Below are 19,987 nucleotides of genomic sequence, written 5' to 3'. Positions count from 1 at the left end.
TTAAAGATTTACACCTGGGGTTTTGAGCGTCACGTTGCTCTCCTCCTTCCGTAAAACAAGGCGGCCATCTTATCCTACCTATACTTGTATCCACATCATGTTCACGCAACTTAGAATTATACATCATTCTGTTGTTTTATTATCCTGTACTGTGTTGTTTTTATTATCCTGATCCTCTTCATGGTCTTAAACTAATTTTCGTCATTTACCTTGTATAATTACGACCTCTCGTATTAATTAATTTCTATAATCCGGTCCTGATTACACATAAACGAAACGTTGTTAGGTTTCATCAATCGTTTCGTTATTATTACCAAAAATAATGATTTCGGGTATAACTTACAGATCCTAGAGATCTCGTTTATTTTCACGTGTATTCCGACTGCTATCTCGTTCTGGGGTACGGTCGCGATTTTACTACATTTTGGGGGCGGCCATCTTGTAATGACTGGATGTTCATTATTATGGGTTCTGGCTGCCTATTTTTTAAAAACCTTGTATTTCTCGGGCCTCTCGTATTAAATAAATTATATCCTCCGGTCCTAATTGTACATCAAAGAAACTTTGTTTAGTTTCTCAATTTGTTTTGTTTTTGTTACCGAGACCGATGATCTCGTGTTTAAACTTAAAGGTCATCTTATCTTGGGCGGTCTTGCTAGCCCTTCTGATCCTGCTACAACTTTTGTCCGGATTGATTAATTCCATGTATAGCTTCCCTATGCCTCTTATATTTATGTGGGTCGGTTCTTGCCTATTACTGGTGTTATTGATAATGCTCATTTACTTTTAAGTTTTAATCTTTTCCCTTCTTCTAAAACTTTTGGGAGGACTTGTATTATGTTTATTATAATTCCCTACCACATTGATCTCTGTAGATGGTTGGGACGACAATTTAATCTAATGGGATATATATTGGCTGGGTTCCTATTTACATATTACTATAGTTCAAATTTCGTCTGGTTTCTGGGGGCTTAGATTATTTTATCCCACTCCCACTCCCAACCTAGCCTTTTTACTAAAAACCAAAAATGTATTGAAACATGGACATTTATTGCGAATAGAGGTAGTAGGGACTGGTTACTACTAATAATAGAAACTGCCCATGCTACACTAATCATAGAGAAACAAGAACTAGATGAAATGGAGAAGAAGCTAAGAGATAATACATCGCTTGAAGATGCAAAGAGTAAGTTAGAGGAGATCCAGGGAGATCTGGATGGATACAGGGATTTTCTAACAAACAAAAAAAGTAATAAATTTAGAAAAGATGTAGATAAATATAGACCTGAACTGACTTACCCCTACCTCCAAAAAGATTACTACGAGAAACAAAGAGGAGTTTCAATACAAGCAAAATTGGCAACCCAACAGACGAAATGGTTCAAGAAAAAGAGTAACATTCTCTGAGAGTTCCTACACTAGTACTGAATCTGAATCAGAAATAAACCCTGAAAGCTCTGGCCCCAGAGATGGTGGTAATAGCAGTAAGACCAATAAAGAGAGCCTGCCTTTTTTAGACAGGCGGAAAACCAATCAGAACAGAAATCCCAGAGGGAGAGCAAGAGGGAGGAATTTTTATCCTCAGAACCAAGGGCAAGCACGTCCCTATATGAGAACACGAAGCCAAAAGAATTGGGACTGAACCCTAAAGTTGCAGTCATAAACCTTTCAAGTAGAAATCTAGACACTGAGGAAATCAAGTTACTTGAAAAAGGTTTAGGATATGCGAACTCTGAACCCGTAGATAAATTTAATTTAGAGCGGGACATTAAAAGTTTCTTCAGAAAGATAAGGCTAAACAAATTCTTTGAAGGAAAGGAGAAAACTGTTAGCAACAATAAATCAGGACTTAGACCTAAATCCAATTGGATGCCCACTGGGGCTATGGTCAGCAAAGAGGTTGACACCTTTGAAAGGGTAATAGAGAAAGGTTTAGAAGATCTTCTAAAACAAAAAACCTGGGTCGAATATAATTTAACCAAAAAAGAGAAAGCCGCCCTAGAAACCTTGAAAGACTGTAAAGAAATAACAATAACACCTGGTGACAAGGGTGGCAGCATTGTCATCATGGATACCGAAAAATATGAGAATAAAATGCAAGACATGCTGAGAAACCCCCTGCATTATGCTTCCTCCGACAGACATGAATGGTCGGAACTAAAGATAAAAATAAGGGAGAGGTTAAACTTTGCCCTAGAAGATGGAGTAATCAATCAGGAGGAATTTAACTTTTTAAGAAACGACACACCAGTAATACCCGCTATCTATGGGCTTCCGAAAGTACACAAAGATATTAGAGATCCACCTATGAGCCCAATAGTTTCTAGTTTAAATTCATTAACAGAACCCCTGAGCCAATATGCAGACAAGTTTATTCAACCATTAGTGACCCAACAAAAAGCATACATAAAAGACACTCCTGATCAGTAAAATAGAAAACAAACCTTACAATATGGATAGAGAGTGGCTAGTGACCTTAGACATAGAGGCACTATACACAAACATCCCACAGAATGACACAAAGATAATGATAGAAAACATTCTGAAAGGTGTAGAAGAAGAACTATCTGATCATGCCCAATTCATAGTGGATTGCATAGAGATTGTTTTAACAAACAATATTTTTTTATTCAAGGAAGAACTGTTTAAACAGACCAAGGGCACAAGCATGGGCGCAACATGTGCGCCGAGCCTTGCATGTCTCTACGTTTCAGCGTTTGAGGAAAAACACATTTTCAATTAAATGGCCCCATTCTTAGAAAATATAAGAATGTGGTACCGTTTCATTGACGATGTGTTCTGCATATGGTCAGGGGGTGAAGATGAACTGAGAGAGTTCATCGAATGAATCAATCTAGGAGACAAACATTTAAAATTTACCTCCACATATAGCAACCAAAGTTGTGATTTCCTTGATCTCAAAATAAAGCATGTAGATGGGACTTTGCAGGTGGAACTCTTCAGCAAACCCACTGACCGAAATACAATGCTGCATTATGAAAGCCACCACCCGGCAACCCAAAAAAATAACATACCTTTTGGCCAATTCTTAAGGGTTAAAAGAAATTGTACGGATAAAAAAGAATTCGAAAAACATGCCCAAACCCTAACCAATAAATTTTTGGAAAGGGTTTACCCGAAGAAAATGATCAAGAAGGCCTATAAAAGAGCAAAATACTTCAACAGAGAGAGCCTTTCTGAGCCCAAAACACAAGTCTCAACTAAAGACCAAAAATTAGTGTTTGTAACCAATTTCTCTAATATAAGCAACAAAATCAAGAATCTCATAAATAGGAATTGGAATTTGCTTCAAAATTCAGATACAATATCCCTTCCAAAGCCTATTTTTGCATTTCGACGAAATAAAACAATCAAAAATTGTTTAGTACATACATATCCAGATGATAGGAAAAGAAACAGGATGGGAACCATAGATGGAAAGACACCAATGGGAAACTATCCCTGTGGTTCTTGTAAAAACTGCAGTTTGATCATCAAGGGCTCAAAAATCAGCTACAATGGAATTACCCACTATCAAAAAGAACTAGTAAATTGTAGAACCCAAAACGTGATCTATATGATACAATGCCCCTGCCAAAAAGCCTATATAGGAGAAACATCGAGAGAAATGAGACTTAGGCTCAACGAGCATAAATCTGCTATCCGAACCAAACGTACCAATGCACCTCTAGCAGAGCATTGGGAACAGTCTAAACACACTGTTGAGGACCTAAAATTGTGGATAATTGAAGTTGTACAATTGAACAATAGAGGAGGTGATCTGGAAGCAAAACGGAAAAAGAGAGAACAATACTATATGTCCAAATTTAATACATTCAGGAGTGGACTTAATAGTCGAGAAGAGTGGGATAAAATAATCTAAGCCCCCAGAAACCAGACGAAATTTGAACTATAGCAATATGTAAATAGGAACCCAGCCAATATATATCCCATTAGATTAAATTGTCGTCCCAACCATCTACAGAGATCAATGTGGTAGGGAATTATAATAAACATAATACAAGTCCTCCCAAAAGTTTTAGAAGAAGGGAAAAGATTAAAACTTAAAAGTAAATGAGCATTATCAATAACACCAGTAATAGGCAAGAACCGACCCACATAAATATAAGAGGCATAGGGAAGCTATACATGGAATTAATCAATCCGGACAAAAGTTATAGCAGGATCAGAAGGGCTAGCAAGACCGCCCAAGATAAGATGACCTTTAAGTTTAAACACGAGATCATCGGTCTCGGTAACAAAAACAAAACAAATTGAGAAACTAAACAAAGTTTCTTGGATGTACAATTAGGACCGGAGGATATCATTTATTTAATACGAGAGGCCCGAGAAATACAAGGTTTTTAAAAAAAATAGGCAGCCAGAACCCATAATAATGAACATCCAGTCATTACAAGATGGCCGCCCCCAAAATGTGGTAAAATCGCGACCGTACCCCAGAACGAGATAGCAGTCGGAATACACGCGAAAAAAAACGAGATCTCTAGGATCTGTAAGTTATACCCGAAATCATTATTTTTGGTAATAATAACGAAACGATTGATGAAACCTAACAAGGTTTCGTTTATGTGTAATCAGGACCGGATTATAGAAATTAATTAATACGAGAGGTCGTAATTATACAAGGTAAATGACGAAAATTAGTTTAAGACCATGAAGAGGATCAGGATAATAAAAACAGCACAGTACAGGATAATAACACAAAAGAATGATGTATAATTCTAAGTTGCGTGAACATGATGTGGATACAAGTATAGGTAGGATAAGATGGCCGCCATGTTTTACGGAGGGAAGAGAGCAACGTGACGCTCAAAACCCCAGGTGTAAATCTTTAAACCAGGAATTTAGCAATTAAGAGGGGGATAAAAACGCCAACAGAGCTAAGCAGGGCCATTGCAGCCCGAAAGGACGGCCCGTGAAGACGCCCATTTTGACGCCCGGAAGATACTTCAAAAAGTAAGTAAAATTGGACCCCTTAAATCCCTATTCGTTAGATTTATACCTCTTAAACCACTGCCCTAAGCAGTTAAGAGTAGGTAATAGGTATCCCTTCTTTTTTCCTGATAGAACGGAAAGGGAGTACTGTTTAAAACGGAAGTTTGCCGCCAAAGAATAAAAGCGAGCACCCTAAAGACATTACACAAGGTAAGACCGATATGTAATGAGATTTGATGCACAACAGAAATCTTAAATAAATAGGGATTGTAATAAACCCCTTCGTATTTAACAGGATAATACACCTTAATTCCGATTGGGCAAAGAAAAGATCGACCGTCCTTATTAGGATTCAATTGAAAAGAAATCCAGGTAACCAATTATTTGTTTCGAGCACCGGTAATAACCAGATTAAGAATGTAAGATTTATAATGCAAGAAAAGGAGAAAACGGTAACCAACTAACAATATGAAAACTAATAAGAGGTAGCCAAAATCAAATCGAAACATAAGGGCAAATCCAAGCAAATAGCATGTGATTTAAGGTCAGACCTTGCCACAATTTCCACAATCTTTTGAGGTGGATCCTACCTGTAAAAATAGTATGTATTAAACAACATCGGTCTAAGTGCAGTGAATAAAAATGCAGAATAGGTGGGCAACTTAGACAATAAAACTCAACAAAATGACTATTTGCCATACAGGTACATTGATAATTCTACCCAGAGGGCTCAATAGCGAAGAGAATAATCGAATTCCACTCCTACTAAGAGGAATAATCGTAGGAATAAGGTAAACTGACAGCAAAAATAGAAAAATAGCTCATTGAGAAGAGTTAGCGCCAGATGAACTGATGACACCTTTTTGTAATTTATAGAAATCATGATAAAGTTGAAAGATTTTGGAATCGCCCATTGACCAAAGCGACCAACCAACAGCTTTTTTAGGTATGTATGTTATCTACTGAATTAAAAAATAAATACTAACCGGAACAGGTACAATCAATAAAATCTGCGGTTAGAGGGGAAACAAATAAATACACCCAAGGGCATGGATGAAATGAATAACCAAGTAAAACTAACCGCCCATGAATGTGCAACGTGGGAAAGGGAGATGAATAATAAGTATTCCAGTCCCCAATAGTTGCAATAATGATGTGAGGGATGCCAAAGAAGGGTATGACCATAGTAGGTTGCGAGACTAACAAATGCGATATAGGCCTGTTATACAAATCTGTCCAATTTAGAAATGTTTTGTTCTTTCTCCTTTTTTTAAATTAACAAACGTTGTTTTTGTACAGTTTAATAATTGATGAGAATGCACATGTTTTGAACCTTGATGTCAGACACAAATAAAAGAATAAGAATTCTTTGAGCTGGTCAGCTAAAAATGGTTGAGTTCTGTTTTGTAACATAACTACCGTGATTTTTGATACGAAGTAACTGTATATTTTGTGTTTTTAAATTTATAGTGGTTTTAAATGAAATATTGTCCTGAAGAAGGTGACAACTCACATCACCGAAACGCCGCGTCGACATATTTTGCTATACTTTGATGTACAAAGTTTTTAATGTTTTTTATGAATAAATGTGAAAATTTTAAAACTCAACATTTTTGCACCAATATATAATAAATTCTTGAAAGAAAAAACCCCTTCGTGTGTGCACATTCTCATCAGTTTGGCTTTTGAAGTATTGTTTCTAAATGTTGTTATAATTGTAAATTTGTCAATCTCTATGCAACCTTGGATACAACATATGGCTCACCCTTCACCTTTGGTTTAAACCCCTCAGAGACTTTTGTCTCTTTACTACAAACATATGAAAAGGGAATTGTCATTTTTTTAGAGTACCTAAAACCCCATCCCTTTTCATAAAAAGGGTTTCTCCTGTATATTTTCTCAACCAAAATCGCTATCAGGAAAACCACTTTCCACGTCAAGAACTGAATCCCGCATGAATGCAGAGGCTCAAAAGGTGGACCCATCAGTCTGGTGAGGACCACATTTAGGTTCCATTCAGGAGCTGGCGGGGTCCGGGGAGGAATGACTCGTTTGAGTCCTTCCAGAAAGGCTTTAATGGCAGGCACTCTGAAAAGTGAGAGATGTTGCCTGTTTTGTAGATAAGCTGCTATTGCGGACAAATGTATACGAATGGAAGCATAGGCCAGATTGCATTTGTATAGATGCAACAGGTAACAAATAATGTTGTGAGTAGACGCGTCTAGCGGGTTGATGTTGTGGTCTGCACAATAAATGACAAACCGCTTCCATTTTGCTGCATAGCATGCTCTGGTGGTGGGCTTCCTTGCCTCTCTGATGATGTCCATACAGTCGGGAGGCAAGTTGAGGTAGCCAAATTCTAAGACCTCAGGAGCAAGATCGCCAGGTTGAGCTGTTGCGGATCTGGGTGCTGAATGTCGCCATGACTCTGCGTCAAAGCCGGGGTGTGAGGTGCAGCCTTTGATGCGGTACCACGGATAGTTCTACAAAAACGTGGTGTACCATGGTTGGCGTGCCCACGTCGGAGCAACCAGGATGAGAGTCATTGAGTGTTGCTTCAGATTGCGTGCCACCAGCGGTATTAGAGGTGCTGGGGGACTGTGGGAACCTGGCGGCAAAGCTTTGGCATTTGGCGTTTTCCTTTGTGGCAAACAGGTATATCTCTGGATGACCCCACTGCTGGAAGTACAGGTGGAGAACTGATGGATGTATCTCCCACTCGTGCATTTGGTGGCTGTACCTGCTGAGCAGTTCCGCCATCTGATTGTCCTTGCCTAGGAGGTGTTCCGCCATGAGGAAGATGTTCCTCTGAATGGCCCACTTCCACATGCTCTGAGCCAGATGAGACAACTGTGGAGAGTGTGTACCTCCCTGCTTCTGAATGTAGTACATGGCCGTCATGTTGTCCGTCCGGATCAACACGACCTTGTTGCACAGATGTACCTTGAATGCTTTTATCGCCATGAAGATAGCCATCAGCTCTAGAAGGTTGATGGGCATCTTCTTTTGCTGCGTTGTCCATAGTCCCTGCACTGTGTAGTGGAGTACATGAGCTCCCCAACCGTTGTCAGAATGATCTGTGGCACAGGCTCCTGGAACGGTCGTCCCTTGCAACGGTTTTGTGGATTCCACCAATGCAGAGAGTTGTATGCATGACCGGTTACCAACACTAGGTCTCTCAACTGTCCGTGAGCCTGATTCCACTGACGTGCTAAGCACTACTGAAGCGGACGCATATGTAGTCTCGCGTGCGGGACTATGAAGATGCAGGAGGCCATCATGCCTATCAACTGCATGAACTCTCGTGCCGGAAGCGAGTGTTGCGGTCTGAATTTCTGTATCAGCAATTGAATGCTGTTGACCCTCACTGAATTTGGCTGTGCTTTGGCTGCCAGAGTGTCTATTGTCGCGCCCAGATACTGCCGTACGTGGGCGGGCTGAAGGTGGGACTTTGGGTAATTCAGTGAGAATCCCAGATCATGAAGAAGGTGAATGGTATGGGACATGTGGGCGGCACACTGGTCGGCCGACTTCGCTTGGATAAGCCAGTCGTCCAGATTAGGGTAGACGTGAACGTTCGGTCTCCGTAGGTGTGCAGCCCCTGTCGCCAGGCACTTTGTAAACACCATGAGTGCCGTCGTCACTCCGAAAGGGAGGACCTTGAATTGGTAATGCTGATTCTGAATGGTGAATCTGAGGTATTTTCTGTGTGACGGGTGTAGCGGAATTTGAAAGTATGCATCCTTCAGATCTAATGTTGCGAGGAAATCTCCCTGACTGAGCAACGGTAGAACCTGCTGCAATGTTAGCATGTGAAAGTGTTCTGATAGAATGTACTGGTTTAGGGGTCTGAGGTCCAGTATGGGTCTGAGGGACCCGTCCTTTTATGGGATCAAGAAGTACAGTGAGTATACTCCTGTGCCTCTTTCTTCCACAGGCACGAGCTCGATTGCTCCTTTTTGCAGCATGACGAGTACCTCCTGCTGCAATAAGTGCAAATGCTCTGTGGACATAGGACGGTGTCTTGGGGGTATGTTGGGTGGAGTGGATGTTAACTTCAGACAATAACCGTACTGGATAAGAGTTCTGACCCACCTGTCTGTGGTGATGGATTTACAGACCGGAAGGAACTGTTGGAGTCTCCCCCGACCGGTATGGTATGGTCGGGGGGCAGTGACAAGTTGTCACGGATTGTTAGCAGCGGAGGATCGGGAGCTGTTGTTTCTACCACCTCTGCCCTTGGCGCTGTTTCCACAATAGCCACCTCTACCTTATTTGGTGTACGTGGTTTGCGCGCCACCTTTATTGTACTGTGTTTGCTGGGACAGCTGGCCTCTGGAAACTCCTCTATTGTTTGAGCGACGAAAAGAACCACCCCTGAACTGCTGCGACTGGAGAGCCCCCATAGACTTTGCAGTTTCAGTGTCTTTTTTGATTTTTTCCAAGGTGGTGTCCACCTCTGGTCCAAATAAGTGGTCAGGGTTTACAGGCTGATTTAGTATGGTGGTTTGTATCTCTGGCTTGAACCCGGAGATTCTCATCCAGGCATGTCGCCGTAACATCACACTTGTGTTAATGGCTCTGGCCGCGGTGTCTGCAGCGTCCAGTCAACACTTGATGGAAGCATTTGAAATAAGCTTTCCTTCCTGTATGAGCATTTCTGCTGCCTCCTTATATTCATCTGGCAGGTGTTGTAACAGGGTATGGAGTGTATCGTAGTGGGCCCTGTCATATCTGGCTAAGAGTGCCTGAGTGTTTGAATGCGCCAGATATTGGCCGCTTGAGCTGCCACCCTCTTCCCTGATGCTTCTAGCACTTTAGATTCTTTGTCAGGGGAAGGAGCATCACCCGTTGTTTGTGAGTTTGCCCTCTTCCGGGCATTGGAAACAACCAGAGAGTCCAACAGCAACTGGCCCTTGATGTAGGTAGGGTCCCCAGGTGCTGGTTTGTACTTCTTCTCAATCCTGGGGTTTATCACCCTGGCCCTTGTGGGCTCCTTAAAAATGTCTCCAGCATGTTTAAGACACCCTTTAGCATTGGCAGAGTTTTGACAGTCCTTTCAGAGGTGGAAAAGGTGTCAAACAAGAAATCCACTTCAATAGGGTCAGCATGGAGCTGGACATCATGATTTTTGGCTGCCCTTTCAATAAGCGCATTAAACGCCGCAGAGTCTTCACTAGGCGAGGTTTTTACAGCATACACATGACTGTCTGGGGCAGTGTGGATCCCCTGGGTCAGCAGCGTCCGCCCAGGGTTCATTGTGATCCTCAGGATCAGTGTCTATAGGATAGTTGTACTCCTCATTGTCACCTTCCCCTGTCTCCACATCCGAGTAAGTGGGCGAGATAGGAGCAGTGTCCTGGCCACGTGGAGATATAGGTTCGACAAGAACTGGTGATGTCGTGGAATCCTTCTTTTTTAATGGAATTCTATATGACTCCATAGGCTGTTCCGGGGCGATCTTTCGTTTGTAAATCGAAAGTCTACCCGTGTCGGCGTCGATGAATTGTTCCGACTGCTCTTCAAGCGGGGTTTGTCGATGCTTCGTGACCACTACCGCAGGTTTGGGCTTCAGCCCCGTGGACACCTTCTTGGACGAATCGACGGCCGTCTTAGGGGCGAAGGCCTTAGGTACCACCTTTGGTGGCAGCGTGAACTGGATGGGCGCCGGCGACTTTTGAGGTTAACTGGCAGGCTTCGGTGGTGGAGTATCCTTCGGCCCGACAGTCGAAGCCTTCTCCTTAGTTCGTTTCAACGATTCCGACACCTGCTTCGAGAAGGAGGCGGACGGCTGAGTCGAATTGACTGGTTCCTTCGAGCCACCGCCATGCGTGGACTCGAGGTTCGTATCGCCCTTAGCCTTGTCTTGCCGACGCGTAGGATCGAGAACCTTCGGAGCTCCGAGTCCTTTGTCTGTGTCGACGGTCTTCGGTGCCCATTTTTTCGGCTCGACGTCCTTGACCAGTTTTTTTGGTGTCCCAGTCTTCGGCTCGACACCCTTGAGCGACCTCACCGGGTCGATAACACCTTTAAGCTTCGTCGGCGCTGATAGTTCAGAGGACTTCGAGCCGACCAAAGCAATACGCACTTTCGGTTTCGATGTCGCCTCCAGTGCTTTCGGTTAGGTAGACACCGATGCTTTCTCTTTCGGTTTCGATTTCACAACCCGTGGCTCCTTAGAAGTGTCCGAAGCTGGGCCTTGAGGCGAGGCTGTAGAACCCAGTGTAAGATCTTGGGTAAGGCCATGTGGCGATCCCTCGACCTGAGCCTTATTAAGTGTTTTGGCCCCTGTATCGACGTTTGGGCATAGCTCCTCGCTCGAGCTATCTTCCACGGCCCCAAAGGCCCCATCGTCGTCTCCTACCTCGTCGACGTCTTCAGTATTGACCATTTCAATATCAGAGTCGTAGCTGGAGTCGACCTCCGATGCGGGATCAGACAGGTTCTCTCGAACTTCCTGCTCGACCCCCTCATCGTCCTCGGTATCGAAAATGTTCACCGGGTCAGGTGCCGTCTGCTGGGCCTCCTTGCGCGCTGCGAGTCGAAATCGAATCGTCTTCTTGGAGCGGAAACGAGAACAAGCCATACAGCTGGCTTCATTGTGATCCGGCGACAGGCACTTGTTGCACACCGGGTGGACGTCGATGTGAGGATATTTCGAGTTGCACACGGGACACTTCTTGAACGGGCTCCGTTCCATGATGGTTCGTCGATAAGGCCTCTGGCGTCGACTGGGCCTTCAGTGCCGAAAAGCCACGCAGCTCCTCTGGATGTCCGACTCGGGAACTGAGCTGGAACAGAACTGGGCACCGATCGCAAGACAATACCGACGATATACTAAAGGCCTTTTGGCCAAAAAGAAAGTTTTTGATTGATTCCGAACTTGAGTGAACAAATATGCATCCAACCCCAATGGCGGAAAAAAACAATCTGGGGATGGAGTTGATGCAAATGCGCACTGTAGTCCAGGGGAGGAGCCACCTATCTCGTGATACTTCGAAGACTCTTCCAGGACAACAATGTGCGATCATCCGGACCCAACACTAGGCGGCAATCTATGCACAGATATAAATTCAGCAGCCCACATGCCTCGAACTGAACATTCGTGATTCACAGGTCAGCGCGACAGCATCGCTTGTGATTAATACCAACTCCAGAGTTCCTCATCACCGTCTTCATACACGTCTCTGTGTACCATCAACACAGTAACAGTGCTCAGCTACCCACTGAGTGCCAGCCTTCACTCTCACTTGGGTATCCGGCTGGGTGTCCTTGTGAGTATCTCGTTTTCCTTTTCCTCCTTCACCCACTGTTGGCACGTAGACTTCATCCAGCTGCGCATTTTACCTGTCAGATGTCCCTAAATCCATAGGTCCTGAGGAGACCCTAGATCATGTATAGGGTCGAAACATCGTCGACAACAAAAGAAAGCGTACTATTAACAGCGCATATTATTGTATATCGCTGCTGTATATTATGTATGGTGTTGCTAAATGGTCAACTTTTTTGAATACCTTGGAAACCTTGTAAAATACTGTCACAATTATGTCACCAATAGTTTAGGTTCCTGTTTCTCACTGGGGACACTGCGCACATTTTTCTTTTTCATTGTATATAGAATTTTGTTTGTAAAATATTAAATATGATTGTATCAAACTAGAACCATAGGTGTATGTGGTTTCTTCGCCCTCTGACATCATTTTAACCCTTCCATTGCGATTGTGCACCTTATTATCTATATTGATTCTATTATTCCACAGGAACCACTGTTTCTGACTCTGAACCACCATAGCATAGGACGCCCCCTCCTCTGTAGCCACTGTAGATGGAGGAAGAATGCCAGTGTCTGGGGATGTATCCAGACCACGGGCTTCCCCAAATTCCCCATAACAGTCCATAGTCTCCTCAGAGACATTCTGGTTCTCTAAGGGGTCTCCAGACTCATTCCATTCCTCTCCTGAGCCTAGCATGTCCACAAAGTGCTCACGCGACAATAGAGAACCCCTGGGTTCTGTCTATGTCGGATTCTGCATCGCTCTACGCCGTTCCGGCTTCATGTCATCAGGGATGAGGATGGGGCTTGCGCCACTGACATCCGCTGGCACCGACTTCGGGTACGACGTCGGGGAAGATCACATTGGTACGACCTGCGTTGAACCGGAGCAGAGATCAGACCCCTGAGGTCCCACCGGTGCCATGGCCAAAGCCGACGACGTTGAATCCAATGTGGCCCCATCTGACCCAGCGGGGCCAGAGGGCTTACCAACGGATTTGTTCCGCTCAAATACGCGGCGCATGGCTTCGTAAAAAATCTTCATTTGACCAGGAGTCGCTCCGGCTCCCGGAAATGGAGGGAGGCACAAAGTCGACTCTGGCTCAGGCTCCGCAGAACCGTGCCTAGAGCATTGGTGCCCCTTACCTCTCTCGAAGCCAGACGCCAGTTGAGGTGAAGTCGAAGTCCACTTGGACTTCTTCTTCTTGTGCCTCTTCCCAGAGTGTCCAGATGACCTCGAATGAAAGGAAGAGGACTTAGGGCTCTGAGAGCGATTCCGCAACCTCCTCTTCTTCTAACAGGATCATGTCCTCCTTGGAGTCTTGCTCAACAATGTCGACTGCTGGGCCGCAAGCAACTTCAATGCCCGCTCCCTCAAGATCCCTCAAGATCATCTTTGGAGCCATCGCCCAGCAGTCTGAACACGACTTTGAATCGTGGTCGCGTTCAAGACACCACAGACATACGCGGTGGGGACCAGTAACCAACATCGTGCTGGAACAAGTCCTGCACGTTTTAAAACCGGTCTTCCTACTCGACATCCCTCGCACAAGAAGTCGTTAAAAATCTCGACAAAAGTCCAGAAAAAAAGCCTGTCAAAAAGCGGCAGAGGGGTAGGTCTTCCTGGATCGGCGCTTAACTGGTGCGGAAAGAAAAGAACTGATGTCCGAGCGCCTGGGTGGTGCCTATGTAGGCACCGCAACGTCATAACAGACGCTACCGACGTCATCGACGACACGTGAAGCCCAATGGACCCACCGACGTCGCGCGCACGGGGTATTGCTCAGCAAAAGTTCCTGGATCTAGCATGACGCCTGGGAAATTCAAAGGTAAGGAATCTGCAGCTACAAGTCTCTATCAGATAAGGCTTCCAACAGGTGTGAGTTGAAATCGCAATCTGAAGAATGTACATTTCTGAAAATGGAATGCCCGAATAATCGAGAACTTTGCCCACAGGAGGGAGCATGTCAAGGGGCTCTTGAGCATACTTAAAGCAGGGACCCTGAAAGGGTTCATTAATAAAAAAAAGCGACAGTGGGTGACCCTGTATAGCGCGCCACAGCCTTATAACTAGGTTTGTGCAATATAACTATCAACTTATGTACAAAGAGGAGACGGATGGACAGAGAGCCTGTTTGTGTTTCAGATCTGTGGCAATTACAGTGGGGCAAGGGTGAAGCACTTTGGACTGTTCTTACATTTCTTGTCTTACACACACATATATTATATATATATATATATATATACACACATACACACAAATTTGTAAAGCAATAAAAGTTCTAACTCACCTTCTAGTCCTCGTTGCACTGGGGTACCAGTGATACACCAGCGATTAATCCCTGCTAGGCGCAAGGCCATTTCTGCCGCCTACAGAAACAAAGTGTTAATCAGAAAAATGTAAAGCAAAAAGAAAGTAGACAGAAATGCTTTTTGCATCAAACTTAAATGTTATATTTTATACATTTTTTAAATGACCAAACGCACAAAAATAAAGACGAATTTAAAAATCAAATTGAGAGGACAAACTCTACAACCTCTGAAAAAAGAAATTGTAATTCAATAACAGTAAATTATGTTACTTCAGTTCATCCTTTCCTCTTTGCACCTCACTACCAGGGTGGCCCCTAGCAGCCTTTTAACACTTGCGTTCCTGGGGATGCCATTAAAGTATTAGGAAATCACATCGGTTCAGCAAGGAACTGACAAAACATGGCATCATAAGAGTGTGAATGCTGTTCTTGCACCTCTACGTTAAGCACAGGAAATCTAGGTATTCTTAGGTATGGTGGGATAATTTACAGAGACCAAATAGCCATAAGAACCAACATACCAAATTCAGACGTGGTGCCCGACATGTCAGTAAGTGACGACGACCGCATTGCATCACAAAGGGTGCCCACTCAGATACACTCGGACACAAACACAACGCGCCTGGCTACTGATAGTCCCTGACTGTCAGCCTTACAAATCAGTCGCGCAGACAAAGTGTTTATAGCTGCTCTACCACTGACACTAGGCTGGCAATTCCTTTGGCTGACCAGCTATATATCTTTAACTTTTGTGGTTAGGACAAATGCAGCATATTTTACCCAGTATAATCATATGTTAGAATACCGATTGTGATTTTTTTCTGTCTTATCCTTTGTCCCCCCCCCCTTCTTTTTTCACATTTTCTACATACATTCTATGGACAGAGAGTCACCTCGTCCTGTATTGGACTTAACAACTAACGGTTCTTGTATAATTGTACATTGCCATGGAATGTATTGCAATATGTAATGATCACCTGTGTCGGGTGTATAAGGACTATTCTATTCTGTTTTAAAAGTTATACGAAAAAAACAATAAAAACAAATTACATTTTTTTTTTTTAAAGAACCAACATAACAAAGGCACCATTGGTATGAAACACGTTCTTCTAACCTATTATTGTTTCTTCAGTATCTTTATCACTGAAAGGTTTACACTGCAATGCCTAAGGAATCCTCAACTTCCAAATTTCCCTAGGCACCAGGTCAGATCAGTACTTTTTCCCAGCAACTGCCACTGTTTGCCGATATGTGGTGCCACTGGACTTTACAGTGTCCTAGTCCTGCCGCCGGAAGTGACAGCACAGAACTGTATACAGCTGCCACTTCTGCACACTAACATCAATTAACCATGAAGTATTCCCCATCGTTAGATGCAAAGCATCAGTAACTCATTCAAAAATGCAAGATATAACATAAAGCTTATCATAAATCTGAAGTCCGCTGAATGGGGAGGAGGACACGCAGTGAGAAATATGCAGATAGAGTACCCAACAGAAACAGCATTCTCAAAGGTAAGTTATTCCGGGTGAAGGTGTGGATGGAAGCCCATGAAGCCGTCTGGCAGATGTCCAGTACTGTAACAGCCATGGTTAAGGTCACAGTGTCAGCCTTTGCTCTGGCAGAATGAAAATGAAGGTGCTCAGCTCACTGTGGCGATCAGAGATCCGGTAAGACGGTTCACAGTCAGTGAAATACCCTGAACAGCCAGTCAATGCTGCAGTCTTAGCACTTCCTGGCACATAACTAATAGCCCCATAGTCCAACATCCATGGCTCTATGCCACCCTGCTTGTTGCAGTACTACCTGAAGGTCATGTTGTCCATCAAAATTTGCACAAGGCTGCCCGTGTTGGTTGGCAGAAATGCACTGAAAGCCAGCTGGATGGCCCACAGCTCCAACAGGTTGATGTGGTGCCTTTGATACCATGGAGCCCAAAGGCCTCAGATCTCATCTCAACCTCATTTATAATCACCACTACAAAGAGAATCCTCAGCCCAGGCTAATGGTGGGATTTTGGCTTGATGATGGATAACGGTAGGGATGTTAGTAGTGAGTAGTAATGAGGATTTTGTTGGCAAGAACGAGCGGGCATAATCATTATCGAATGATACTAAGGAACATTGTGTCCTTAATAATGGACGGGGGATCAGTAACCAGATCCCAGATCCCAAATGACATACCACTAAATGGTGAACCTAGGTGCTGTAACTGAGTGTGCCTGTTTACTATGTAAACTAAGTCATCACAAAGAAAACATGAGTAAGGCCAGAACTATATGTATGCCCTTAATGCTGTGATTTCTTATTCCACAGGTTGTGGGAATTCTAGGAGTGCCTACACAGGTAACACAGTGAGTTGTCTTTTAATTATTAATTTTTGATATTTTAATTTTTTATATTTTTCACACATCATATCCTCACGGATAGGACACGCCTTAGCGAGCGTGGACCACCGGGGATACTCACTTTTTGGTCCTGAAGAAAGCTGCACGAATCTACTGACAGCTGAAACATGTCGACCTACACCTTTGCAGGATACAGGGGTTCAAAATATAACCTCGGAGGTATCCTATACACAGTTTTTATTGATACTAACTGACCTCTGAATAAAACTGCTTAGGGTACAGTTATTATCTTGTAACCTCACTATCACCTTACACAAACACACACAGAAAATTCTTGTTTACAACAACCAGCTCCGCTGTAAATCAGGCGTTGTAGCACACTGGGGGAACATTCGGTTCCTCCAGTGAGAGCCCCATGATGAAGCATGTCACCACTAGGATGAGTGAGGGCTCTTCTTAAAAGCAAGACATATTTGTCACTGTGTGTGCAGCACTTTTTGGTTCATATATAACGTCTCTCCACTTATGGGTTGAGTTTTTTTGGTTGCTTTGGGTATCTATTTTACTATAGCACCTTTGAGTCACTCTTCACTTGTTGTTGCATAATTATTGGGGGTACAGGAGTGACCCATAAAAAACCCTTACTCTCTTGTTGTTGAAATAACAAACTGTGTAACTGGTGTTCAGACTGATTCCAGACACCCCACCGGATATGTTCGCCTGTATACCAACTAGCTCACAGTGCCACTATGAACTCCTCTTACCAAGGAGAAAATAGTTTCAGGCAACTATCGAACATGACAACCCTGACCCCTCAGGGATCATGAAAACAGTACAGTACTTTTCACCCAGTCACTTGTGCTCACTTTGTCAGAGAGATACACAGAATAAACGATGGTGACGTTTTCAATAAGCATTTATTGAGCCAGCCTCATTACAGTGTAAAATATGTGTGCTGCAACAACCATAAGACTGAAACAGATATAAACGGTTAAAAGCACCAAAAGAGTATATGGATAGTGGATATCTACCATAGTGCTAAAACAACAGATATTTGCAGGTATATGAATGCATGACAGTAATAATGAGTACTCCTACGGTGCAACGCTAACTAGATGTACCTATGTGTACTTAGCATATATGTAGGTGTAGAGCCAAGAATCCCCCTCGGATGAAGCCAACCCCATTGCCTGAAGTGAGAAACTGTAGGACCCAGTCTTGCTCTCGAGATGGACACCTCGTGAGGGATGTCAGACCACTGCGTGCTGGAGTTTTTGCATGTTCTTGTATCAGTGTGTCAACATGGAAGTCTTTCTCCTCAGCCTGCCCCAGCAAAGATATGGGGTTTATATACCCGAAAAGGTACCCTCAATGGTGCTACCTTGCTGTGTCATGTCGGCTGAGGATAACAAAAGGGATGACCCTTATGCATAGTTATTATGCAGAAGATGGTAATCCTGCTGTGATACCGAGAATCCTTCTGCATAATAAATGAGGCTAGGTTTCAAGAAAACCACACGGCATTTATGCAGCACCTAACTAGGTAAAAGGTCAGCACAAACCTGTTAGGTTGTAAAATGGCACAGTAAAATGTAGGTGAAAGATTAAGTGACTACCTAAGCCTATGTTGGGGTGCATTACAAGTCATAAAACACACTCCTCATCCTACCGGACGATATACTAAAAAGGGAAGGTCCTTCGAATCAGTCATAAAACATTCTAATAAATGTTCAGAGAAAGAATTTCTAAAAAGTTTATAAAAATGCCTAAAAAACTCTAAAAATCCTTTATGTATGAAACAATCTTTATAAATCCTTTAAAATATGTTCGTATATATGGTCTGAGCAAGTGAGAGCATTTGAAAGCCATGGTGCTCAGTAAGAGTAAAGAAGAGAGGAAATAATATTGTTTAAAATTCCAATTTTGGTAATTTTGAAAAAAGGGCAAATTCTTCCCAGCACACGGAGAGCCAAATGTTTATGTGTCCTGTGCGGGAGATGCAACATCTCTGCTGCTTGCCTTCGCAGATGACGGTCCCTGTAACACCTCAAAGAACAGGTCAATTGAGCAAAGGTGATCTTCAGTTCCCACAGCCGATGCTGAGGAAGCATTTGGCACATCCAAAGCCTGTGTGCCAATAGTAGAGCCGGTATCCAATCCGAGAGGAGCTGAAGCATCCCGTGGTGGCTCTAAGAATGCCGCCATCAATACTGGAATACGCTGAGGACACTGTAGTGGATGGGCCCTTAACGGATCCAGCAATACATCCACATCTGGTGGCACAACCGATGGAAGTGTTAGAGATCCAACAGGAATTCTTGTCCGCAGAACAAGCAGCGGAAAACAGGCAAAATACAGTCAATACAGACTGGTTGGAATGATAGGAACCAAGACTCACTTAGCTTCAGAAATCGAGGCAGGCCCAGATGGAGTACCATGCGATCACAGTAACGTCGCCCCAAGAGCGTTTTTTCCATCTCCTTGGTGACTGAGATGTCCATTGCATAGCAGAAAAAAGTTAATCCTTTTCCTCTTCATATGAAAACCACCCTATCCACTCTTCTGGTGCCTACTATAACATCTCTGTAAAATCAATCCCTGACACTAGCCTTCGTTCCTTGGGTATAAAAAGAAGCACATGTCACATCCATTTGAAAACAAGCATTTACGATGCAATAGGTCTCGCAACTGCAAGTTTGTGAGCTATTGACATTGTAAATGGCAATGTCGTTTATTAAAAATTAAAAGGCATTTGCATTTACCATACCATAAGCAACACCTATTGCAAATGCAGAGCGCGTGGAAGTGCAGTGGGCGCCGCACTCCTTAAAGTTAAAACATAAAAAGAAAAAAAGAAAAGATTGCGGTGTCCCTGAAGTGGGCGCTGTGCTCATTACTGAAGTGAATAAAAAAAATAATGAAACCCAGGGCGGTGCCCCTTGTTGCGGAGATTCTGCACAAACACAGAACTGTGCATAGAGACCCAGGACCTCAGTGAATTGTGGTGTAACAAAAAACTCACCTCAGTACCTACAACCCCTAACCGACTAGCATCAGTGTCTCATTAGCTCTTCGTCCTATAGCAAAGGTACCAATGAT

The 19,987-nt window shown here is 43.4% G+C and overlaps 1 protein-coding gene across 1 annotated transcript in view; it reads right to left on the bottom strand.

Annotated features, from left to right (window-relative positions):
- The window catches only part of SHPRH (SNF2 histone linker PHD RING helicase), a 759,436-nt gene that overhangs the window by 371,853 nt on the left and 367,596 nt on the right, over positions 1 to 19,987 (bottom strand). The window contains exon 11 of the mRNA XM_086927277.1: positions 14,521 to 14,599. Coding sequence (XP_086783403.1) covers positions 14,521 to 14,599 — 79 coding nt within the window. The remainder of the gene's footprint in view (positions 1 to 14,520; positions 14,600 to 19,987) is intronic.

The sequence above is a fragment of the Lissotriton vulgaris genome, chromosome 6 (genome assembly GCF_964263255.1).
Source record: "Lissotriton vulgaris chromosome 6, aLisVul1.2, whole genome shotgun sequence".
NCBI lineage: Eukaryota > Metazoa > Chordata > Amphibia > Caudata > Salamandridae > Lissotriton > Lissotriton vulgaris.
Note: the sequence above shows the minus strand (reverse complement) of the source record. Positions and strands in the feature narration are given on the sequence as shown.